Source organism: Paramisgurnus dabryanus, chromosome 11, assembly GCF_030506205.2.
Source record: "Paramisgurnus dabryanus chromosome 11, PD_genome_1.1, whole genome shotgun sequence".
NCBI classification, from domain to species: domain Eukaryota; kingdom Metazoa; phylum Chordata; class Actinopteri; order Cypriniformes; family Cobitidae; genus Paramisgurnus; species Paramisgurnus dabryanus.
In genome coordinates this window covers 12,538,919-12,559,227 of record NC_133347.1, presented here as the reverse complement: position 1 = coordinate 12,559,227, position 20,309 = coordinate 12,538,919, and the positions used below count along the sequence as shown (strand labels likewise).

The window sequence follows — 20,309 nt, the reverse complement described above, 5'->3', positions numbered from 1 at the left end:
TATTGTATGTTGAAAGGCTGTTTTATTTTAAGGCTCACCATTTCAACATAAACAATGTAACATAATGTAAATGAGTTCTTAAATTGACATTAATACTACAGATGAATGGCCAAAATACAAGTATGTTCCAGCATTCTTTTGTGGCCCTATTATAAATGATCCATAGTAAAAGATGATATATAACTTAATCTTGGTCACGCAATACATGATTAAAATACAGTCATATTAAATATGCACATATATTCATGTGTCTAGTTAAAGCACAAGACACCTGCGCTACAGTATTCTTACATCAGACTGCTGTTTCTATAACAGATACAATATGTTATTTTCCTGAACAGTCAGTTCATGTTTGTTTGACAGATATAATATTAGGCACTTAAAACGGTATAAACTTATTCACAATTTAGTACACTGCTATGCATAATCCCATTTACAAACTATGTTGTAGCAAATATAACCGCTATATACTATAACTTTATTCTTAAACCTGATATTGGCATTACCTAGTTTAACATACATGTTGAAAAGACTTCATGTATGGTTCATTCACGATCATATTATCACATTCAAAACACTTATGAGTTATCATTACATTCGTATCCATACAGGTGCATGATGCAAGATTATTCAGCTTGTGCATCTTCACCTGCCTTACATAATCTGTACAGCCATGAATTTTAAATAAATGAACATTTAAAAAATCTCAACCAAAGGTTGCTAAAAAACAAACAAAATAAAAGCTTTATATAAAAAAATAATTAAAACCATCAGCCCCTAAAAGAACAACCAAACGATCGGGTCAGTAGTGCTTCTGTGGATGTGTAGATCCAATCAGACATTCAGTTTAAAATGTAACCACCATTTTGGATTGAGAAGAACATCAGGAGAAATGAATCCCATTATTGCTCCTATAAAGTTTATGAAGGATTAGTTGGGGGAGTTAGGACTTGAAGGCTTGATTATTTCCCCCAGCAGCACTAGGAGGGAGGGGCATGCCAGGGTTCGGGCCAGACTGAACATCCACAAAACCCATTCTCTGCCTTCTCTTCCTCTGCTCGGTCATCTAAACACACAAACAAATAATTATTAAATATGATTCTGAATTGAATACAGCAAAATTGTATACATTAAGTATACCAAACATAACAATAAAAGTTAATTATAGTAAAAGCAACTACAAGCAGCGAGCAATCTGGATCACTGTACTGGATAAAAACCCATTAGCTCCAAATACAACTCCACACATTTTGTGGGTGCAAATGTTACGCATTCACTATAACCTTTTTATGTGGCACCTGGCAGGTATTGAGTGATATTGTGAAAAATACCTGTTCTTTCAGCTCTATTAACTGGCCTGTGAGTTGTGTGACAACATTCATGGTAGAGCTGAGACGGTCCTGGAGGTTTCTCATCTCATTCTGTTCCCCATCACCTTCTGTTACAACGAGGGACATGGCCTGCATGCGCGGGAACCAATCTAGGTTCTTATTCTAAAAGAAGAGATGACATCACTAAATGAGTGCCTCGATCATTGGCTGGAATTTACATTTATGCCTTTGGCTGATGTTTTTGTTTGACCCAACTTACAGTGCATTAAGTAAGTAATAAATCTTATCAGTATGTGTGTTTTCTTGGTGTTGAACCCATGATCTAACACAATGCTCTAGCGGTTGAGTTACAGAACAAGTATCCAGAGAACGCTTTTAAACCCCATGGTATTTTAAAATACACTATTAAAGGAAAACACCACCGTTTTTCAATATTTTAATATGTTCTTACCTCAACTTAAAGGTAGATTAATAAATGCATACCTATCTTTTTTCAATGCGTACACTTAATGTTTGTACAGCGCATCGTGTTAGCATTTAGCCTAGCCCCATTCATTCCTTAGGATCCAAACAGGGATGAATTTAGAAGCTGCCAAACACTACCATGTTTTCCCTATTTGAGTAGTTACACGAGTAAGTAGGGTGGCACAAAATATAACATGATGAATTTTTAAGTGAATAAAAATGAGAACTATATTTTATGGTGGAAGAGCACATAGTTTGCAGCACTTTGACCTCGGTCGCAGTAATACTGACCGAAGTTTGCTGATCTTCCAAATTTGGTAAGGAGCGCCACATTTGCTCTACGCTAGAGCAACAATAATGTACGATATGTGGAACATAATGTTTTTTTAACCATAAACCATTTGAACACATTGCATTACATCAAATACACAAAAATCATGTTCTTTTATGCCACATAATAGGGGTTCTTTAAAAACGGTTGTATTTACCACATACCTGTACTGTAGCATTTCCCTAAATTACTTAAAGAATTAGTCAATTTTCTTAAAAAAAAAATCCAGATAATTTAATCACCATCATGTCATCCAAAATGTTGATGTCTTTCTTTGTTCAGTCGAGAGGAAATTATGTTTTTTGAGGAAAACATTCCAGGATTTTTCTCATTTTAATGGACTTTAATGGACCCCAACACTTAAGTTAACTCAACACTTAACAGTTTTTTCAACAGAGTTTTAAAGGACTCTAAACGATTTCAAACGAGGCATAAGGGTCTTAGTGAAACGATTGTCATTTTTGACAAGAAAAATAAAAAATATGCACTTTTAAACCACAACTTCTCGTCTAGGTCCGGTCCAGTGATGCGCCAGCGCTACCTCACGCAAAACGTCATCACCTCAAGAGGTCACGGATGATGTCTGCGAAACTACGACTCAGTGTTTACAAGTGTGGAGAAATAGGACCGTTCCGAAGTTGTTGTATGTCAAAAGATAATAATTAATGTCTTTGGTTCAGTTTATCATTTTGTTTATCGTTTCATATATGTAACATGTGACCTTTCTACGTCACTACGCAATTACGTGACGTGGCGCTGGCTCGTCACACAGCCGGAGGAAGAAGAGAAGTTGTGGTTTAAAAGTGCATATTTTTTATTTTCTTGTCAAAAATGACAATCGTTTCGCTAGATAAGTCCTTTGAAACTCAGTTGAAAAAAAACTGTTAAGTGTTGAGTTAACTGTTAAGTGTTGGGGTCCATTAAAACTCCATTAAAATTAGAAAAATCCTGGATTGTTTTCCTCAAAAAACATAATTTCTTCACGACTGAACAAAGAAAGACATCAAAATTTTGGATAACATGGTGGTGAGTAAATATCTGGATTTTTTTTTAAGAAAATTGACTAATCCTTTAATATTGCGCTATATAACCAAACACTACTTAGTTTATAAAAAGTAACAGAAATTGTCATTAAAATGTTATTTTATTTAATTAATTTGAGTCATCCTTGCGAGTGGTGAAGGAGTAAACATCTTTTTGAGGATTCTGTTACTACAGTGAAAGCGTGTAATGAAATAAAGATCATAGGCAAGAACCATAAGTATCCATTTTAACATTTACCTTTATCATGTGGGCCACGTAGCTCTCTGGGCCAGTGTAGTCAGTCTTGTTTTTCTCTCGTACAAGGACAATGAAATAGAGGTAGTTCCAGATGTTGTGCTCTAGTTTAATGTGCTCTTCAAAAGAAACCGTTTTATTATCAAACTTGTCCCTCTCAAGACCTGTCAAAACAGAAATCAGAACACAAACAAATCCATTTTGGTTTTCTGATCTCTAATAAGTTATTTTTGGGTTTAATTTGTTTCAAATCTGAACCCCAAACTAAAGCATATACACAATAAACAGATCATCAGAATGTATCAATTCATACAGCAGATGAAACAGGTGGTCTTCAGGATTTCCTCCTTCTTCTGTTTTTCACTACGGAGGTCAGCGAAAGTGTCGATAATCACACCGAAGATCAAATTGAGGACGATGATGATCACAACGAAGAAAAAGAGAAGGTCATACACCACCCGAGCAGGGAACAAGGGCTCCTGTAGGATGGTGAACATTTTATTAGCTTCAAGTCATGTATGAGTATTTGCATCATATGTATGAGTTTTATGTGGATGTGGGACTTCGTACATTTTTAGATGGTTTGCGCAAAACATCTCCCACGCCTCCTCCATTCCTCAGCCCATGATTCAGTACAGTAATAATGCACATCAGAAGTGTGTCACAAGCTCTCTCTGTGTTATCTTCCTCTTCTGCAATGCCACAAAATTTAACACATTGCTGAGCGGTGATGCCAGTTTAACACTCACAATACTAAACCCAAAACTAAGCAAGCATGATGCTTTAAATCATTTTAAAGGCGGGGTGCATGATCTCTGAAAGCTAATGTTGACATTTGAAATCACCTAAACAAACACGCCCCTACCCCAATATAATCTGGCATTTTTTTTGATAGACCCGCCCCTTACATACGCAACCCAGGCAATGATGTTGGTTAGTAGACACGCCCCTTACTGTTGATTGACTACAATTGTGTACTGGGCCAGACTACCTTTTCCAAAGCATTTCTCAAAAATCGTGCACCCCACCTTTAAATTCTCGTAATTTTGTATTTATGATGATACTGTTCCACGTAAGCTCATCCTAAATTTGTTTTTACTTTATCTGGAGTTTGGTTACAGTGCTGTTTGGTTTTGGTTAAAAGTTAGTTTTTTCTTCTCTCACCTTCTGCTGGTGCAACCAAACCGGTTTCCTCTGTGCAATCTACTCCATCTGCACCGCAGCTTTCCATAGAGTCATCTGTTCCTGTTAGACATTCACAATATTAAAAGTACAGATAATTTATTAATAAAGCAGCACTTGCTTTACTTGTCTGTCAGTGCACGTTCGAAAGCTTAACAACCACCATCTCGACATTTCAAGTGTTAAACGTATACCTGTATCTGGGGCAGCAAGATGATCCACTTCCATGATAAAGTCATTCCGGAGAAACAGAAAGCCCACAATGGAGAAAAGGTAGACCAGGATGATGGCCAGAACAGCTGTGAGAAGAATCGAACGTCCGTTGCGCGTGACGCTCTTTATGACGTTTAGGAGTGTCTCCTCGCGGTAGATCAGATCAAACAGCTGAAGTAGATAAAGAGGAACATCATGAGATGATGTGGAATGAACATGCAATAAATGATAATAACAAGCTAATACCCACCAATAGGCTATAGAAGAGTTCATGGACAAACAACCCCAGAGTACTGATCACCACGTAGACCACGTGGTACAGGAACTCAACATCCATTACCATGGCTTTGTAACCCATGATGAAAGTGCCGTTATTTCCCACAAAGCTCACAACATACACAATCTTATTGATCAACTGTTTAAAGAAAAAAGATCAAAAAAGGGTTAAAAAGGTCAACTCTCTTCTGTACAAAAGATGTTTGCTTCTGTTGATCAGCGAATACTTACATTGAGACCCCCCAACAGGAAGAGCGTGGGTCCGATGCCGAAGTGATAGATGCACCGCAGAGTGATGGTGACGGTGAGAGCCTGGAACCCATAACGCTTAGATAACAAACCCACGACAGCCAGTCCGGAAAAACCCCAAAACATCATAATCAGCATTGATGAGTCTATGGTACCTGAAAGCACCAGAGACTGTTAAAACTCAAGTAAAATAACATCTGCATCTAACACTATATTGTGCATACAGTATGTTAGAGTAAAACGATGTTGGTTTGAAATTGTTGAAATTGTTAAAAAAGACATGGTACTTCCATCATTGCTTTAAAGCTACACATCAATACTGTACATGAATTCATACAAACATACTGGGAACTTACCGATTTGATCAGTATCGTGCGGGTAAAACAAAGCAATGATGAGGTTGATGAAGACAGCCAGATTGAAGGATATGGTGCCCCAAAGAGACATTCGACGGGAGAACCAGAACAATACTGGCATGCCTAAAAAATATTATACAGATCATTATATTTCAATACATAATCAATGAGCCAATACAACATTCCACATTGGATTTGGTTTATTTATCAGTAGTAAATAAAGATGCATTGTACACAGAGAAAATAGCCTGTGCTACAGTAATTTGCATATCTTGGGTAACACATAAACACAGATGCATAAATATACAATACAGACCTAATGGAAAAACACTAAAATACCTAAATATTAAATACTTAATATAACAACAGTCCCAACCCTGGCAGATACTTTTTTTAATATCATTAATAATAAATAAAATGAAATATAACAACAGTCCCAATAATATATATATATATATATATATATATATATATATATATATATATATATATATATATATATATATATATATATATATATATATATATATATATATATTATTGGGACTGTTGTTATATTTCATTTTATTTATTATGACTCAACTTGTATACTTAAATGTTCTGATTTCTTTGTATGAATTCAATATTTGGCTTGATGGCTACATCTAGTGGAAATTTTGTGTCAATAGCCCACTTAGAAATCCCCTATATAATATATAATCCCCTATAATATATTGCTTGATTTGCTTTAAAGTAGTAATGTATCATCGGTGTCAAAGGCTTTACATCCTGTACTGCTTTTAATTCAATTGGCATTTGGCAACATGTTCCTGAGTCACCATAACTGAAACAAGTTGCAGTACAGTATAGCACAGTTTTATCTATATAGGACCAGTTAAAAGATGAGCTGTAGCTCTTTCTTAGATTTCTTACATTCTAACAGTTTAGGGCCATAACTTACTGCGAAGCTTTTTCTGCCACTCCATTTCATTGTGCAGGAATGAGGTCTGTTCAAAGAAATGTGGGACTTTGCTGCCCTGCTCGTCTAGCTCTGTGGTGGTGAACACACGAAACTTTGACTCCTCTGTCAAAAACTCGCAAATGGGGTGAACAGGAAACACGATCTGCTCCATGCTGCGGTCCTCACGTACGATCTGCATGTGATAATCCAATTCAAGTTATTTCGCAACTTACACAACCAGTTTTAAATCATATCAATAATATATTGATAGGCAAAATAACCTAAGGAAATAAGTCTAGTTTTTAGACAAAAAATAGAAAATTTTATTAAACATTTAATTAAAAAAAATATTTGCTTATGGAATATTTTTTTAAGCACAAATTCACTTACATTTGAAACTTTGAGACTTGTTTGCTCATCAAGAAATTGTATATTGCTTTAAGAATTCTTAGATATTTGTACTAAAAACAAGACAAAAGTTAAAAAAAATTGCAGTGTGAGCTAAACCAGGGGTTTTTAAAGTTTTTGGTGACAAGGACCCCCAAATATGATTAACTTTTTGCGAGGGATATAATAATTATTTATGACTCAACTTGTATACTTAAATGTTCTGATTTCTTTGTATGAAATTTTGTGCCAATAGCCCACTTACTGATCCCCCACGGATAAAAATTCTGATGTGTCAAATACTTATTTTCCCTGCTGTATGTTTGGTCAAGCATTCTCATAACAATAAGAAATTGAGTGAAGCCTGTTCCTACGACACAATTATTAGGGTTATTTTTAACCCACAATGGGTAAATATTGGCCCGAACACACCGCTGCGTTAAAATTGACCCAATGCTGGGTTACTAATATACCTGACTGGGTTTGTGGTCCAGGGTCACATATTTTTTCCAAACTTAATTAATTTGCTACATGTAGACTTACAATTAAATTACTTTGAAATTTCTGGGGAACCCCTTAGACCTTCTTTGGGGTCCCTAGACCCCAGTTTGAAAATCCCTGAGCTAAACTTTAATGTTTTATTTTTACTCTCTATAATAATCTAACAATATTTTATCTATCATAACCTTCATAACCATTTTACTTCATTCTTGGTGCAGTTGTTAGTTATTTGGATGACATACAGCAGTACTGTACAGTATGTGCAAAGATTACAACAGCTCAGACATTTTGACCTCAACTGACCTCAATGTTAGAGGTTTTATGGTCGTAGTATTCTAAAGGATCCTCTTTTGATTCCTCCTGCTTGTTCAAGGTGAGCTACGATAAAAGCAAGTAAAAGTTTAAGTAAATTATTCAAAATTTTCTTAATGAAACAACAGCTACCATCCATAATTAAAAGTCACCATAGAGGAGATGCCCTCCTCTCCTTCACTGTTCATCTTCTTTTGTGGTTTGAGAAGCGTGAGAAGCGTTTTGTTGTGTCGGGCAAGCTGCAGAAACAGAAGCAACATTTCATCATCACAGCATCTAAAACAGAACTGCCATATTACAAAATAAACCACTCGAAATATTAACCAATAATTTTTATGTCAGCTGTAAAAATCGAAACTAGTGCCGATAAATGTAATTCGGTCTTTACACTTAACAAAAAACAACTGCGTTCATACAGGTTAATAATCATACTAGCAAGTACAATGAATGGGAAATGCTTAAGAAATTATAATAGTAATACAATTCTTGATAAATGTATTTGGGTTCGGGTAAATACAGCCCCATGCAAACAGTACGATGCAATGGCCCACCTGTAGTGCCAGGATGTAGATGTTGTGGCCGACTTCTCGCGGTGACACTTCCCCCTCCTCACATTCTGTCTCTTGCCAGTAAGCTTTCTTTATAACCTCCACCTGAAGAAAAACAGCCCACTATTGTTAGACTATTACAATTCATACTTCTAATTCACATTTAACAACCATGTGACAGACTGACCAGTTCCCGAGGTCGAAGGTTAAACAGGATTCTCTCTGCATTCTCGTTATCATGACGACTTTCCATCAGAGCGAGCAGGAGCTTAGAGGCGTTGTCCTGGGGATATATTTACATTAACGCATTTGGCTGATGTTTTTATACAAAGCAACCTTCAGTACAGTGCATTAAAAAGTATACATTTTTATGGAATCAAACCCATGACCTTTGCGATGCAATGCTCTACCAATTGAGCTGCAAAAACGATTGCACAACAATTTCATTTGTAATTTAAAGCAAGCGCGTAAACAAGGCCTTAACCTCACCTTGAGCTGCAACACCAGCTCCATACGGTAACGGCACAGTGGACTGATGTCATTCAGTATCAAGGCTGTGATGATGTCAATGCCATTGCACTCATGAGAAACAATGCAAGTCTTTAAGAAAAGAGAACAAATAAATGCAACTTCCTGAATTCAGTAAGACAATGAGCTGCTTATTTAGCTTAAATAAAAAACTTTATTATAACCATGATCAGGCATGATTTTTAAAGTCACCATGAAACAGAAGCGGCGTCGGTCTTCTTTTATGTAGCATGATGTATATCAGAGTGAAACAGCTTTTGAAATGAGAAAAAAAATGAAGGGCGGGACTTGATTTCATCCATTGAGAACTAATTGGATCATTGGAATTTGCATTGGAACATTGCCATGTTGCTAATTGCTAATAGCGGCAATTGCTAATCCCGGGCAAAAAGAAGTTTCTGATAGCCGCGCCCTTGTGGCATTCCTTGTGACAGAAGTTGAAGAGAGATGTCGTTTTAAGGAGGGGAGGAGGTTAACGTTTTTGATTAAAGATTATAAGGGCACATGATTTAAAAAAAATGAAGAGCACTGTCCATAAAAATTTTAAGTTTTTCATTTCAATTTCATGGTGACTTTAAGTAGCTGAATCTCTGATGTAAATTATAAAAAAAGCTCTCACTCATCAGTATCTGTGATTGATTATCTGACCTGGTTCTCCTGGCAGGGTCCTTGGCAGTACTCTGTGAGCGTCTCCAGGGTCTGTGTGATCAGCTCTACATTATTCTCATTAATGTAAAGACCCAGCAGACCCAGTCCACCTGTTGTGCTCCCACACATGATGTCCAGAAACTGGAGTGTTTCACACACCAGATTATAGTTTGTTTTGTTGCTCTGACTGCGAAGAAAATTCTACGGTAAAAGTGAAAAAAATATTAACATATAGAAATAACATGTTTAAAAATATGTCTGAGATATCATATGACCGAAGGATGAGGTTTAACTTAATGTACACACAAAAAGCAGGGCAGTATTATGGTATATAGCCTTAGACCAGGGGTCTCCAACCTTTTTGTGAGCAAGGGCTACCACAATGGATATAAACAGTCTGGAGGGCTACTTTTTTTAAATAGTCCATTCAAAACTTTTTGTTTTACTTGTTGGTTTTATTTTATTTTACTTGTTGATATGTTTTATCATTGTTTTAAAATGTTAACATACATAAAAGAAGCCAAGCTTATATACAAATATTTAATAAATAAATAAATGTTAAAATTGAGGCTATTAACAGAATGTGCTTTGGCGGGCAACTCACAGACTTCATGCAGGCAACCTGGGCACCATGTTGGAGACGGCGGCCTTAGACAATCTACTATATACAATACAATTACGATGTGGCATATACGTGGCATGATTTTAAACAGCCAGCATCAAACAGAAAACTATAGACTATTCTGCAAACTGTGGTCACAGACAGCTTTGTTGATTTAATTTATTTGACTTAATTTGGCATCAGATAGGTACCAAAACTAAGCTATAAATGCATAAACCAACCAGAAAAAACAAACACTTCAGCAAGTTTCTGAGGTTAGCCAGACCTGAAGATCTTGATTGTGGTTCTCACACAGCAGCTGTAAAAAGCGCAGGATGGGTTTCATGATGGTGACAACCGGACCCATTTCTGTCTCGACTTCCTGCTGCTCAGGCTGTTGGGGTGCCTGCTCAGGCTGGGCAAAGGAAGGCACTCCACCTGCAGCAAACACCAAAAACTGATGTTTATTTCATTTATAAGCAATGAATTAATGCATAATTCATAAATAGTGTAGGCATACTTCACATCTAGTATTTCAAAAATGTGTAAGTTAGCACAAATGTCCTAACACAAAATGATGTTATTGCTTAAAGGTTCCACTTTCACAATCATCCAATAAGCAGAAATAAGTAATGCATGTGGCTTTCTCCTTTGATTTACCTGGCTCTAGATCCTTGTCATCTTTTGCTTTGTTGCTCATTTCCCCCACATTGACTGAAATGTTGGATTTGACTTCCAGCTGAGCATTCTTCATGCGATCATTCAGCACTTTAAAAAACTTCTCAGACTTGTTATCACCCATCATGAGTTTGTAGAATGAGTTCTGTCAAAACATGTAAAATAAACAGGATCCAGTTTGGTAACACTACTTGAATGGGTGTTCATAAGACTGACATGACACCTTCATAATCATGACATGACACGTGCCATGAACATGAAGGAGATTTTATGGACGTTTATGACAACTGTCATTAAGTGTAATTTGTTCAATTGTCTAATTTTTAATGCAAAGATGATATTGTTTGAGATGTCTTTGTTATGACAGCTTGACATTAACCAATACATCATAACATATCATGACAACTTGACATTACCAAGACATCATAACTGACCACTTTTTACCAGTGATACCAATTTAAAATGTTATAAAGTGTTAATACTTTTTCAAATAATTTTATAGCAGCGTCATGAATATTTTTCTGACCTCAACTACAGTGGTACTAATATTATTTGTCATTAAAATGTTATTAAGTGTTAATACTCTGTCATATAGTTTAATAACACCATCATGAATATTTTTCTTTACCTCAACTACCATAGTATAAATAAAATTTGTCATTAAAATGTCCCTAAGTGTTAATACTCTGTCAAATAGTTTTATAACAATGTCATGAATATTCTTCATATTGGTTTTTTTAGGTTTCCTCCAAGAAATAAAATCAAGCATTCACTAATACTAATACTAATACTAATACTAAGTAGTAGTAGTAGTAGTAGTAATAGTAATAGTAGTAGTATAAATAATAATAATAATAATAATAATAATAAGTTATTAATATTAATTAAATTATATTTTATTGCATTTGGAGACTGATTCATCTAAAATTAAACAAAAACGTTTGGCCATATCTACGGAAAAACAGTTAATTACAATAAATTAATTAAATTAAGGTTTTGTTAGTTTTTCTCTTCTATGTCAGAAAATTTCAGAACTCTTTGTCAAGTCACATTAACTACATCTTATTACGTGCCTTTCTGAATTACTCGATTCTGATTGGTCGCAAGAAAGCAGTCGGATATTCTTCAATATTGTGCTACAGTGATATCTGACCTCTCATCCAAGCTACTTAAAAGTTTGTAACAACAATAATAACTATAAAGTCTTTCATTTTCAATAAATATTGGTATCCAATTACATATGTCAAGATGAAGTACAGTCAGCTGGTTGTTATTACAAAATAATAAGTTCAATCTCTCATGTTTTGTTTAGAGATAAAGATCGACTAACCGTAAATTAACTCTTAAAAGGGACAGAGAATGAAAAACCTTTTTTACCTTGTCTTTGTTGAATAATAGTAGTCTACTTACATTCACAAACATACAAAAAGTGCTAAACATGCTAAACATCTCAGTCTCATAGAAATTTCGGTTTTAGAAATGTCAGCCAGAAAACGGCCCAATCTGAAAAACTGATGCTTATGACATCACAGGCATCTAACTGCCCCTCCACTTGGCTGCATTTTTTGAGTGGCAGCAAAGTCAGCCAATCAGTAATGAGATTGCAAGTTAAGCCAGTAGGGGGAGCCAAATAGGTGCAAAACCACTTGTTTAAAATCCCCCACCCTAATAGAGCTATCTGAGAGAGGTTTTTAGGAAGCTTCTAAGGCATTACAGACCCAAACAAAAAAATTTTTGTCTACATGCCACATCACAGAACAAGGATAAATACTCCGTTCAATCATTCTATGTAACCTTTAATTCAACAACTGGTACATTCACCTGCAATTAAAGTCATAAATGTATGAACATGACTTTATGATAACTGTATTCACACTAGTGTTGCTTTCGTCAACGAAAAGTATGACGAAATATCCTCGTCAACGAACCTTTATCACGTGACGAAAACGAGACGAGACTCAACGTAAAAGCTGGTTATGTGACGAAAACTATAATAAAATGTATAATCCAATATGGTTGACGAATAAAAACGAGACTAAAAGTGGTTTAATAAATAAAAACTATGCTAAAATGTGTCTTCATTTTCGTTGACCAAAACGAGACGAGACGAAATGTTATAACGTTATTTCGTCTAGCCATCTCCTGGCACCCCGCCACCTGACTGCAAATTATCATGTGTGTTCAATGGCGCTCTGCAAAACGATTCGCAAAAATACGTAAACGTACCGCGAGAGCGATTAGAAAGCATGCAGAGCAGTCTGTTCTCGCGATGCTTTGATATCATACGCAATCCGTTTGCGCAGTAACACGCGACACGTCACGTTTGATGGCCAGCTGCGCCCGCGAATACACCACCGCATCAAGTCTTCAAATGGAAATGAAAAGTCCAAAATGAAACCCGTGCATCGTTTTCAGGTGAGTTCACAAGCCTGTTAATATGTATAGCGTTGAGTGCTGGCACCGCGAACTCATCTGTGTGATTTAAATAATATAACAATGTACCAGTTTGCATCTTCAATCGTTTAAATGACATGTGCTGCGTTGTGTTTTGAAGCATGGTAAATATATATATATATATGCTAAAGACGTTGTTTTATAACGTATATGCTAACAACAAGGGTCTGTGTCCTTATTTATTATTTGAATTAACTAAACTTGCTTAACTGAATGTTTGAGTGTTAAATCAATTAAACAGCTGTAATATTAAGAACATAACCATACATACAAACTTTTGCTTTTGTTAATAGACATCTGATGTTTCTTAAAGCTGGCTTTTAATTTACTTACATGAAAGATATTTAGTAATTCTCCAAAATTGCTTGGATTTATATATACTGACACGTAAAATTAGCTTTGTCACATTATAGTGCCATTAGCTACACAAATACAGATATACTATATTGCATATTTGTATAATTGTAGTTTGTGTTGCTGTCAAAATACAACTATAAATGATAACAATAACATTTTAATACAGTGCTATAGCATTTTAATAAAGTGCTATTCTCACACATAGCCTACTATAGTTGTGATTTGTTGTTGTTTTTTAACTAAAGGTGGTACCACCGTAAAAGTCAGCTTATGGCACCCATCTGACCAGCAGTGGCCCTGTGTGTGTGTTTCTGCTTAGACTACTCTGTTTTGATTATGTAAACTTTAATGTAGACTCTTTACCTACAGTCAAGTCACTCACTCAGAGGTTAAATAAAATTAAGTAAAATATATATCTTCAAATCAAGTAAATTCCAATCAGAGCATCTTCCATGTCTGAAATGGATGTATTCTTATATCTATAAGGTATAATATAACAAGATAACTTTTTTTAATGGGTTTGGCTAAAAGAAAATGTTGGTTTTGTCTATACTTCTGCTAGGTACTTATACTATATTGACTGGGTTAAATAGAATTGCATTACTAAAAAGAGACTAAAATACAATGTTCATTGACTAAAACTAGACTAAAAATGTCACCAGTTTTCGTCGACTAAAACTAGACAAAAATAGTCAAGGATAATTCGGACTAAAATAAGACTAAAATGCCCAGACTTTTAGTCGACTAAAACTTGACTAGACTAAAAAGAGTATGAACTGACTAAAACTAATAAAAACTAAAATGTCAGCTTGACACAAAGACTAGACTAAAACTAAAATTAAAACAGGCCGCCAAAAACAACACTAATTCACACCTGAATCTCTGTATTGCCCCCTTCCAGCAAAGAGATGGCAAACTGTATGCTCTCCTGGAAGATCTTCTCATTCTTCGTGCTGGTTATGAGATCTATGAAGAGTTTGGTGCCGCCTTCTCTATCTAGTCGACACTGTAACGCTGCCACAGCAATCCAGTCTCTCTCCACCTCTCCACCTTCACAAACAAACCCAAAATACATAAGCTCACAAAGAAGTGCCTATTGTTATTCCAGTTAGCATTAAATGTTATTTGGTGTAGAATATAAATGTATTTCTCATCAGTGTAAAACTGAAAGGTAAAATTACCACCAGCATGTTCAGGAACTTCTGCCTTTATGTTCTTTTTGTTGTTATAGAGGTAGTTTTGAAGCAACACCTTTCTCAAGGCAAACCCCTGTGGCATATTAAATAGAGATGAACATTTAATTGCTCCTATTATTCAGTTTGGTAAAGTAGAAGTTTTGCTGCACTTAATCTCACCTTCTCATCAAAGTCCATTTCCCGAATGAGCATTTCTTGTAGAGTTCTGAGGACTTTGATACAGAGCTTCTCATCCGAGTTCATCAAGGCTTTAGTGTGTTGAATCAGTCTGCACAAAAGTGAGAAGCAAACTTAATTAAAATGTAAAAAATCCAAACACATGTATTCAAACCAATAGTACTGAAAAAGCATTAAAGTCACCAGTTCTGACTCACTTAGATATGAAGCCTCCCGATTCACAACGTGTCCGTGCGTCAGTGCCTTCCATAAAGAGAAGCTCAGGCTGATGTAGCACATCCACCAGCACTGATAGCTCAGCGTTAACCAGAGGCATCAGACGCTCCTCCAGTGTGTTACTGATTTCCTGGTGTCACAAATAAAAATACATTTACAAACGCATCCCAGAACAATTTAAAGGAATATTCCATTTTCTTAAAAGAAAAATCCAAATAATTTACTCACCACCATGTCATCCAAAATGTTGATGTCTGTCTTTGTTCAGTCGAGAAGAAATTATGTTTTTTGAGGAAAACATTGCAGGATTTTTCTAATTTTGATGGACTTTCATAGAGCCCAACATTTAATACTTAACTCAACACTTAACAGTTTTTTTCAACGGAGTTTCAAAGGACTCTAAACGATCCCAAACGAGGCATAAGGGTCTTATCTAGCAAAACGATTGTCATTTTTGACAATAAAAAATAACAAATATACACTTTTAAAGCACAACTTCTCGTGTAATTCCGGTCGTGATGTGCCAACGTGACCCCACGCAATACGTCATGACGTCAAGAGGTCACAGAGGACGAACGCGAAACTCCGCCCCAGTGTTTACAAGTGTGGAGAACGAGGACCGTTCCTACGTTGTTGTATGTCAACTGATACTAATTAATGTCTTTGTGTCAGTTTATTGTTTACAATGGTCCGCAAATGTGCGTATATATATATGTAACACGTGACCTCCCTACGTCACTACGCATTTACGTTAGGTCACGCTGGACCGGATTTAGACGAGAAGTTGTGGTTTAAAAGTGTATATTTGTTATTTTTTATTGTCAAAAATGACAATCGTTTTGCTAGATAAGACCCTTATGCCTCGTTTGGGATCGTTTAGAGTCCTTTGAAACTCCGTTGAAAAAAACTGTTAAGTGTTGAGTTAAGTATTAAATGTTGGGCTCTATTAAAGTCCATTAAAATGAGAAAAATCCTGCAATGTTTTCCTCAAAAAACATAATTTCTTCCCGACTGAACAAAGAAAGACATCAACATTTTGGATGACATGGTGGTGAGTAAATTATCTGGATTTTTCTTTTAAGAAAATTGAATATTCCTTTAAGCTTTGACCTATGGTGTCTTAAACTTGCCTGCACACACAAGTACACACCTGTAGTTTGTCTATGATGTTTTTGTAGTCCCATGGGTTGGTGGGAGCAGAAGGCCGTGTGAGGCGTGACAGGTTTTTACTGGTGAGGATGGTGCGAGACAATGTGTTGGAGTTACTCTGACTTAACATCATGTTGACAAGAGCTTCAAGCTCCACCGGTAGAGATATGCTGCGAATCTTTGCTGTGAGGAGAGTCGGGTAAAACTTTTGTGAGAAAAAAATGACTTTTGAAGCACTGAAGCTTTTTGGGGGGAATTTACAGTTTGCAGAAGCATTAAAAAGCACATACAGTAGTTGAAACCTTTCATGTGTGACACATCTCATGCAGACAACTGTACATGTGAAATTAATATTTTACCCAAAAATAAAAATGCACAGCCCAGTGTGAAATGTTTTTAAATAATGTGCATGTGTGTCTTATTAAATAGGAGAGAGTGTCTTATTTAAGGAGGTAAACCTACTTGTCATGGCCAAAGTTCGAATACAGGCCTCAACTTGGATTTTTTGCTGTGCTTGCAGCCATGGACAGTCTAGCAGACGCATGGTGGACTGTAGCAGCTGTTTTACTGTTGTGTGATGAGCCTGAATGAGATATAAGGAGGGGTGACAAATTAGTAGCGTTACATTTAAACCTGATCAGATTCAGTGTGTTTTCTGAATGCCTGATCTATTTGAATTTATGTCTATTCTTTAGACCAAAATGAAAAGCAATATTCTGGACATAGCTGTACTGTAGCTTCAAATTAATCTTATATTTATTAATTTGGTCATATTCATTTACACAAATTCTTTTATGCTAAGCCCAGTGTGGTCCCTTACATCCGCTTGTTCAATGTTGATTCATTTATCAGTAAGCATGATGTCAGGGATGCCGAGCACATACGCCAGCATTTTTAGCGTACCTTCCCTATGAAGCATCTGCATCTTAACTGAATTTCAGTATATTACCGACCCGCATCCCTTTTCTTGCTGGTAAAGTTTATTTGAATGAAGTGACTAAACCAAATTCATTTCCACACCCCCACATTAAGCATTGTGAGTGTAATTTTGATTTGTTAGTATATTCGATCTGCTTAAGGGCTACTGGCAGGTTCTGTTGACCCCAAGAGCTCAGGAGATCTCTGCCTTTATTACACCTGAGGGGTTATCCTCTTATGATGTCATACATTTTGGCATTAGGAATGTGTCTGTAACCTTCCAGCGACTTGGTTGTTTTAGGTTTGGAGGGAGTTACGGTTTATTTGGATGACGTGGTGATTATTACGATTCGTGGGAGCAGCATTTGCATCATATTGCTGACCTGCTTTCTCATTTTGGAAAGGCAGGTCTTACAGTAAATTTGCCCAGATCAATTGACTTGCTGTTGATGCTTCTATTTACAATCATTGACATCAACATATCAAAGGTACTGACAATATGATGGCTAACACATTTTTTAGGGTTCCTTACTCCTCAAAGGGTTAAGTTGTGTTCCAAGAATGGATACCCTTTATTATTGGGAAAGGTGTAATGAATCCAGTGTGGTTTATACAGTATGTGTGGTTTGTTTGTTTGTTTGTTTTTGGTTGGTTTCTCTTTTATTGTGCATGTGTTTTGCAGGATAGATAATATGTGAATGACGTCACAGAGTTTTCCCTGAGTTGAGACTTATGCCAGCGTTTTTTAAGTAAGTCCCTTCCATTTTTGGAAGGTACTTACTCCCCTCAACCTATGTTAAGCTGTTTGGTTTGTTTCCTTCCAAAAAGATTATGAAAGATTACCTCTGTAGTGGTGCTGTTTTCCGAGAAGGGAGAGCTGAAGAAGGCATTTATAGTGTCTAAAACCACCTGAATAACGTATTTCTCCAGCACAGTGTCTGACATGCGCTTCTCACGGATCGAACACACCTGGAAGTCCAAACAAACAGAATAAACAGGATTCCCAAAAGCTCTGAGGTCATAACTTAAATAAATCAGTTTATAACAGTGGGCCTACCCTGGCCATATCTGTAGTGAAGTTGTCAAACAGCTTCCAGATGTGATTGCTGGTATAGATTTCCTTCATCTCCACTTCTGTGTCAACATAGCAGTGGTTGACAAAGTTTACGTAGGCAATCTTCACCTGGTAGGCACAAAAGAGTTTCCTTAGCTTTCAAAAATCCACAAACCGTATGCCGTAGGTATAACCGAGTGTTTTCGGCATCAGCCGTTTACCTCTGTGATGCAGTCTTCATGCGTGATCACTCTCACCATGTCCTCTAGGGGCAGCAGAGATGTGCATTTAATCTCAGTGTAGACGTTTTTACCCTCCGCACATGCAGCTAGTAACTCTACAAGAGAGATGTGATAACGCAGAGGGCTGTCCTCCGTCACTCCCTCCCTCGCTTGTGTCATCAGTTCAACCATGGTGGCAAATGATGCCTTATCGTTGTAGAAGACGACCACTTCATCGCCCGCACTTGTAAGCTGGAAAAAAAAAAAGAGTAATTATCTAACAAAATCTATGACACGGTATATACCATGATGAACTAGGTAAAAGTCCCTTAAAATAATTTTTTTGATTGTTTATCACTTTCAATTACATTTAACTGTTAATGTGACTGTTAAAATAAAGGCACAATATGTAATTTTTGTTGCTAGAGAGGCTAAACAGCAAAAAACAGTGATCCTGTGATACTGGAATGATGGGAGTTGTTGTCTTCACCTCCACTGCAGATGGAAATCAAATCGTGGGGACTCACAAATCATGTTTATGAATGATGTAATAAAATAATAAAAGATTTTATAACCATTACTTTATAATGTAAGCCAACAGATTGCCATGCCAGATGCTACAACAAGTTCGGCATGCGCGCAGTACAGATCAATCGGCGTATGACATCAAAGTATAACGTATGATCGATTTGTGCAGCGCCAACATCATTGATAGGCAACATGATGAGGGACACTCAGGGCCGCATTAACACTGTAAGGGGCCCCTGGGCTTTACCCTTTTGTGGGGCCCTTCATCCACCAGAATTACAGCCTACATTCACACAATCTTTATAATAACCCTGCTGAAAAAAACAGCATCAAACCAGCATGGACCAGCATGGGAATTATGCTGGTCTATGCTGGTTTAGCTGGTGGTCACCAGCATACCAGCACCAAAACACAACATATGTCGGTCTTGCTGGTATGACCAGCATTTCATGCTGGTGCTAATGCTGGTTTGGTCCTTGTTTAGCTGGTGCTAATGCTGGTGCTAATGCTGGTTTAGTTGGTGTTCACTAGCAAACCAGCACCAAAACACAACATATGCTGGTCTTGCTGGTATGCTGTTTTTTTTTAGCAGGGCACTAAGTGCAAGTTGTCAGGCTTTTATTTTGCTGGAATAAATGCAATAACAAAATATTAAAACCATATCAGAATGCCCACAATATACACAAATATCACTGCATAACATATGCACATAGTCCTAGCTAGGGGTGACCCGAATAGTCTAAGATTCGATGCTTTGACAGGAGAAGCCTGATTCGACTACTGCACAGTCGAATCGTCGCAAATGTGTTATAAAATGAGGATCATTTAATTTTGGCTGTATAAGAGTGCACATTATCTGATTTCACATATAACAGCTTTCTCCCAATATAAAAAATATACAGCCTATTATGATAATACGAAGTAAATAATATGTAAAAAAGTAGCTTTTAATAAATATTTTTAAAGTCTGTTAATAGCCTAAATCCCGTGACAGGGCTACACGTCCATATCCAGAAACCATTGCAAAGTCTCTTTGTTTCTGCAATTTAAAAAAGACAAAAAAGGCAATTCTATACTTTCGTTATTTTAAAATTTATTTTAATATTTCTTTGTTTTTATTTCATTTATAGATTATTTAGTGTTATCTGATTAAACTATTTGTGGCTTGTGTTTTATTCCCCTGCGCATTTAGGCATTTTGCACCCATGTTCTGCA

General features: G+C 36.4%; 2 protein-coding genes across 3 annotated transcripts in view; one reads left to right on the top strand and one right to left on the bottom strand.

Annotated features, from left to right (window-relative positions):
* LOC135729294 (4-trimethylaminobutyraldehyde dehydrogenase A-like) overlaps positions 1–20,309 on the top strand; it is a 318,074-nt gene that overhangs the window by 152,827 nt on the left and 144,938 nt on the right. The window lies entirely within an intron of this gene.
* Positions 23–20,309, bottom strand: part of itpr3 (inositol 1,4,5-trisphosphate receptor, type 3) — a 45,312-nt gene continuing 25,025 nt past the window's right edge. Inside the window, exons 31-58 of the mRNA XM_065246829.2 lie at positions 18,567–18,818; positions 18,349–18,474; positions 18,135–18,260; positions 16,836–16,956; positions 16,375–16,556; positions 15,206–15,354; positions 14,991–15,099; positions 14,817–14,904; positions 14,510–14,685; positions 10,807–10,969; positions 10,433–10,584; positions 9,546–9,746; positions 8,859–8,969; positions 8,557–8,652; positions 8,373–8,474; positions 7,974–8,060; positions 7,813–7,887; positions 6,622–6,814; positions 5,682–5,804; positions 5,308–5,480; positions 5,051–5,215; positions 4,782–4,971; positions 4,570–4,650; positions 3,976–4,097; positions 3,719–3,884; positions 3,409–3,569; positions 1,332–1,493; positions 23–1,066 (exon numbers count right to left, since the gene is read on the bottom strand). Of these exons, the coding sequence (XP_065102901.1) occupies positions 944–1,066; positions 1,332–1,493; positions 3,409–3,569; positions 3,719–3,884; positions 3,976–4,097; positions 4,570–4,650; positions 4,782–4,971; positions 5,051–5,215; positions 5,308–5,480; positions 5,682–5,804; positions 6,622–6,814; positions 7,813–7,887; positions 7,974–8,060; positions 8,373–8,474; positions 8,557–8,652; positions 8,859–8,969; positions 9,546–9,746; positions 10,433–10,584; positions 10,807–10,969; positions 14,510–14,685; positions 14,817–14,904; positions 14,991–15,099; positions 15,206–15,354; positions 16,375–16,556; positions 16,836–16,956; positions 18,135–18,260; positions 18,349–18,474; positions 18,567–18,818 (3,975 nt within the window). The 3' untranslated portion in view covers positions 23–943. The remainder of the gene's footprint in view (positions 1,067–1,331; positions 1,494–3,408; positions 3,570–3,718; positions 3,885–3,975; positions 4,098–4,569; positions 4,651–4,781; positions 4,972–5,050; positions 5,216–5,307; positions 5,481–5,681; positions 5,805–6,621; positions 6,815–7,812; positions 7,888–7,973; positions 8,061–8,372; positions 8,475–8,556; positions 8,653–8,858; positions 8,970–9,545; positions 9,747–10,432; positions 10,585–10,806; positions 10,970–14,509; positions 14,686–14,816; positions 14,905–14,990; positions 15,100–15,205; positions 15,355–16,374; positions 16,557–16,835; positions 16,957–18,134; positions 18,261–18,348; positions 18,475–18,566; positions 18,819–20,309) is intronic.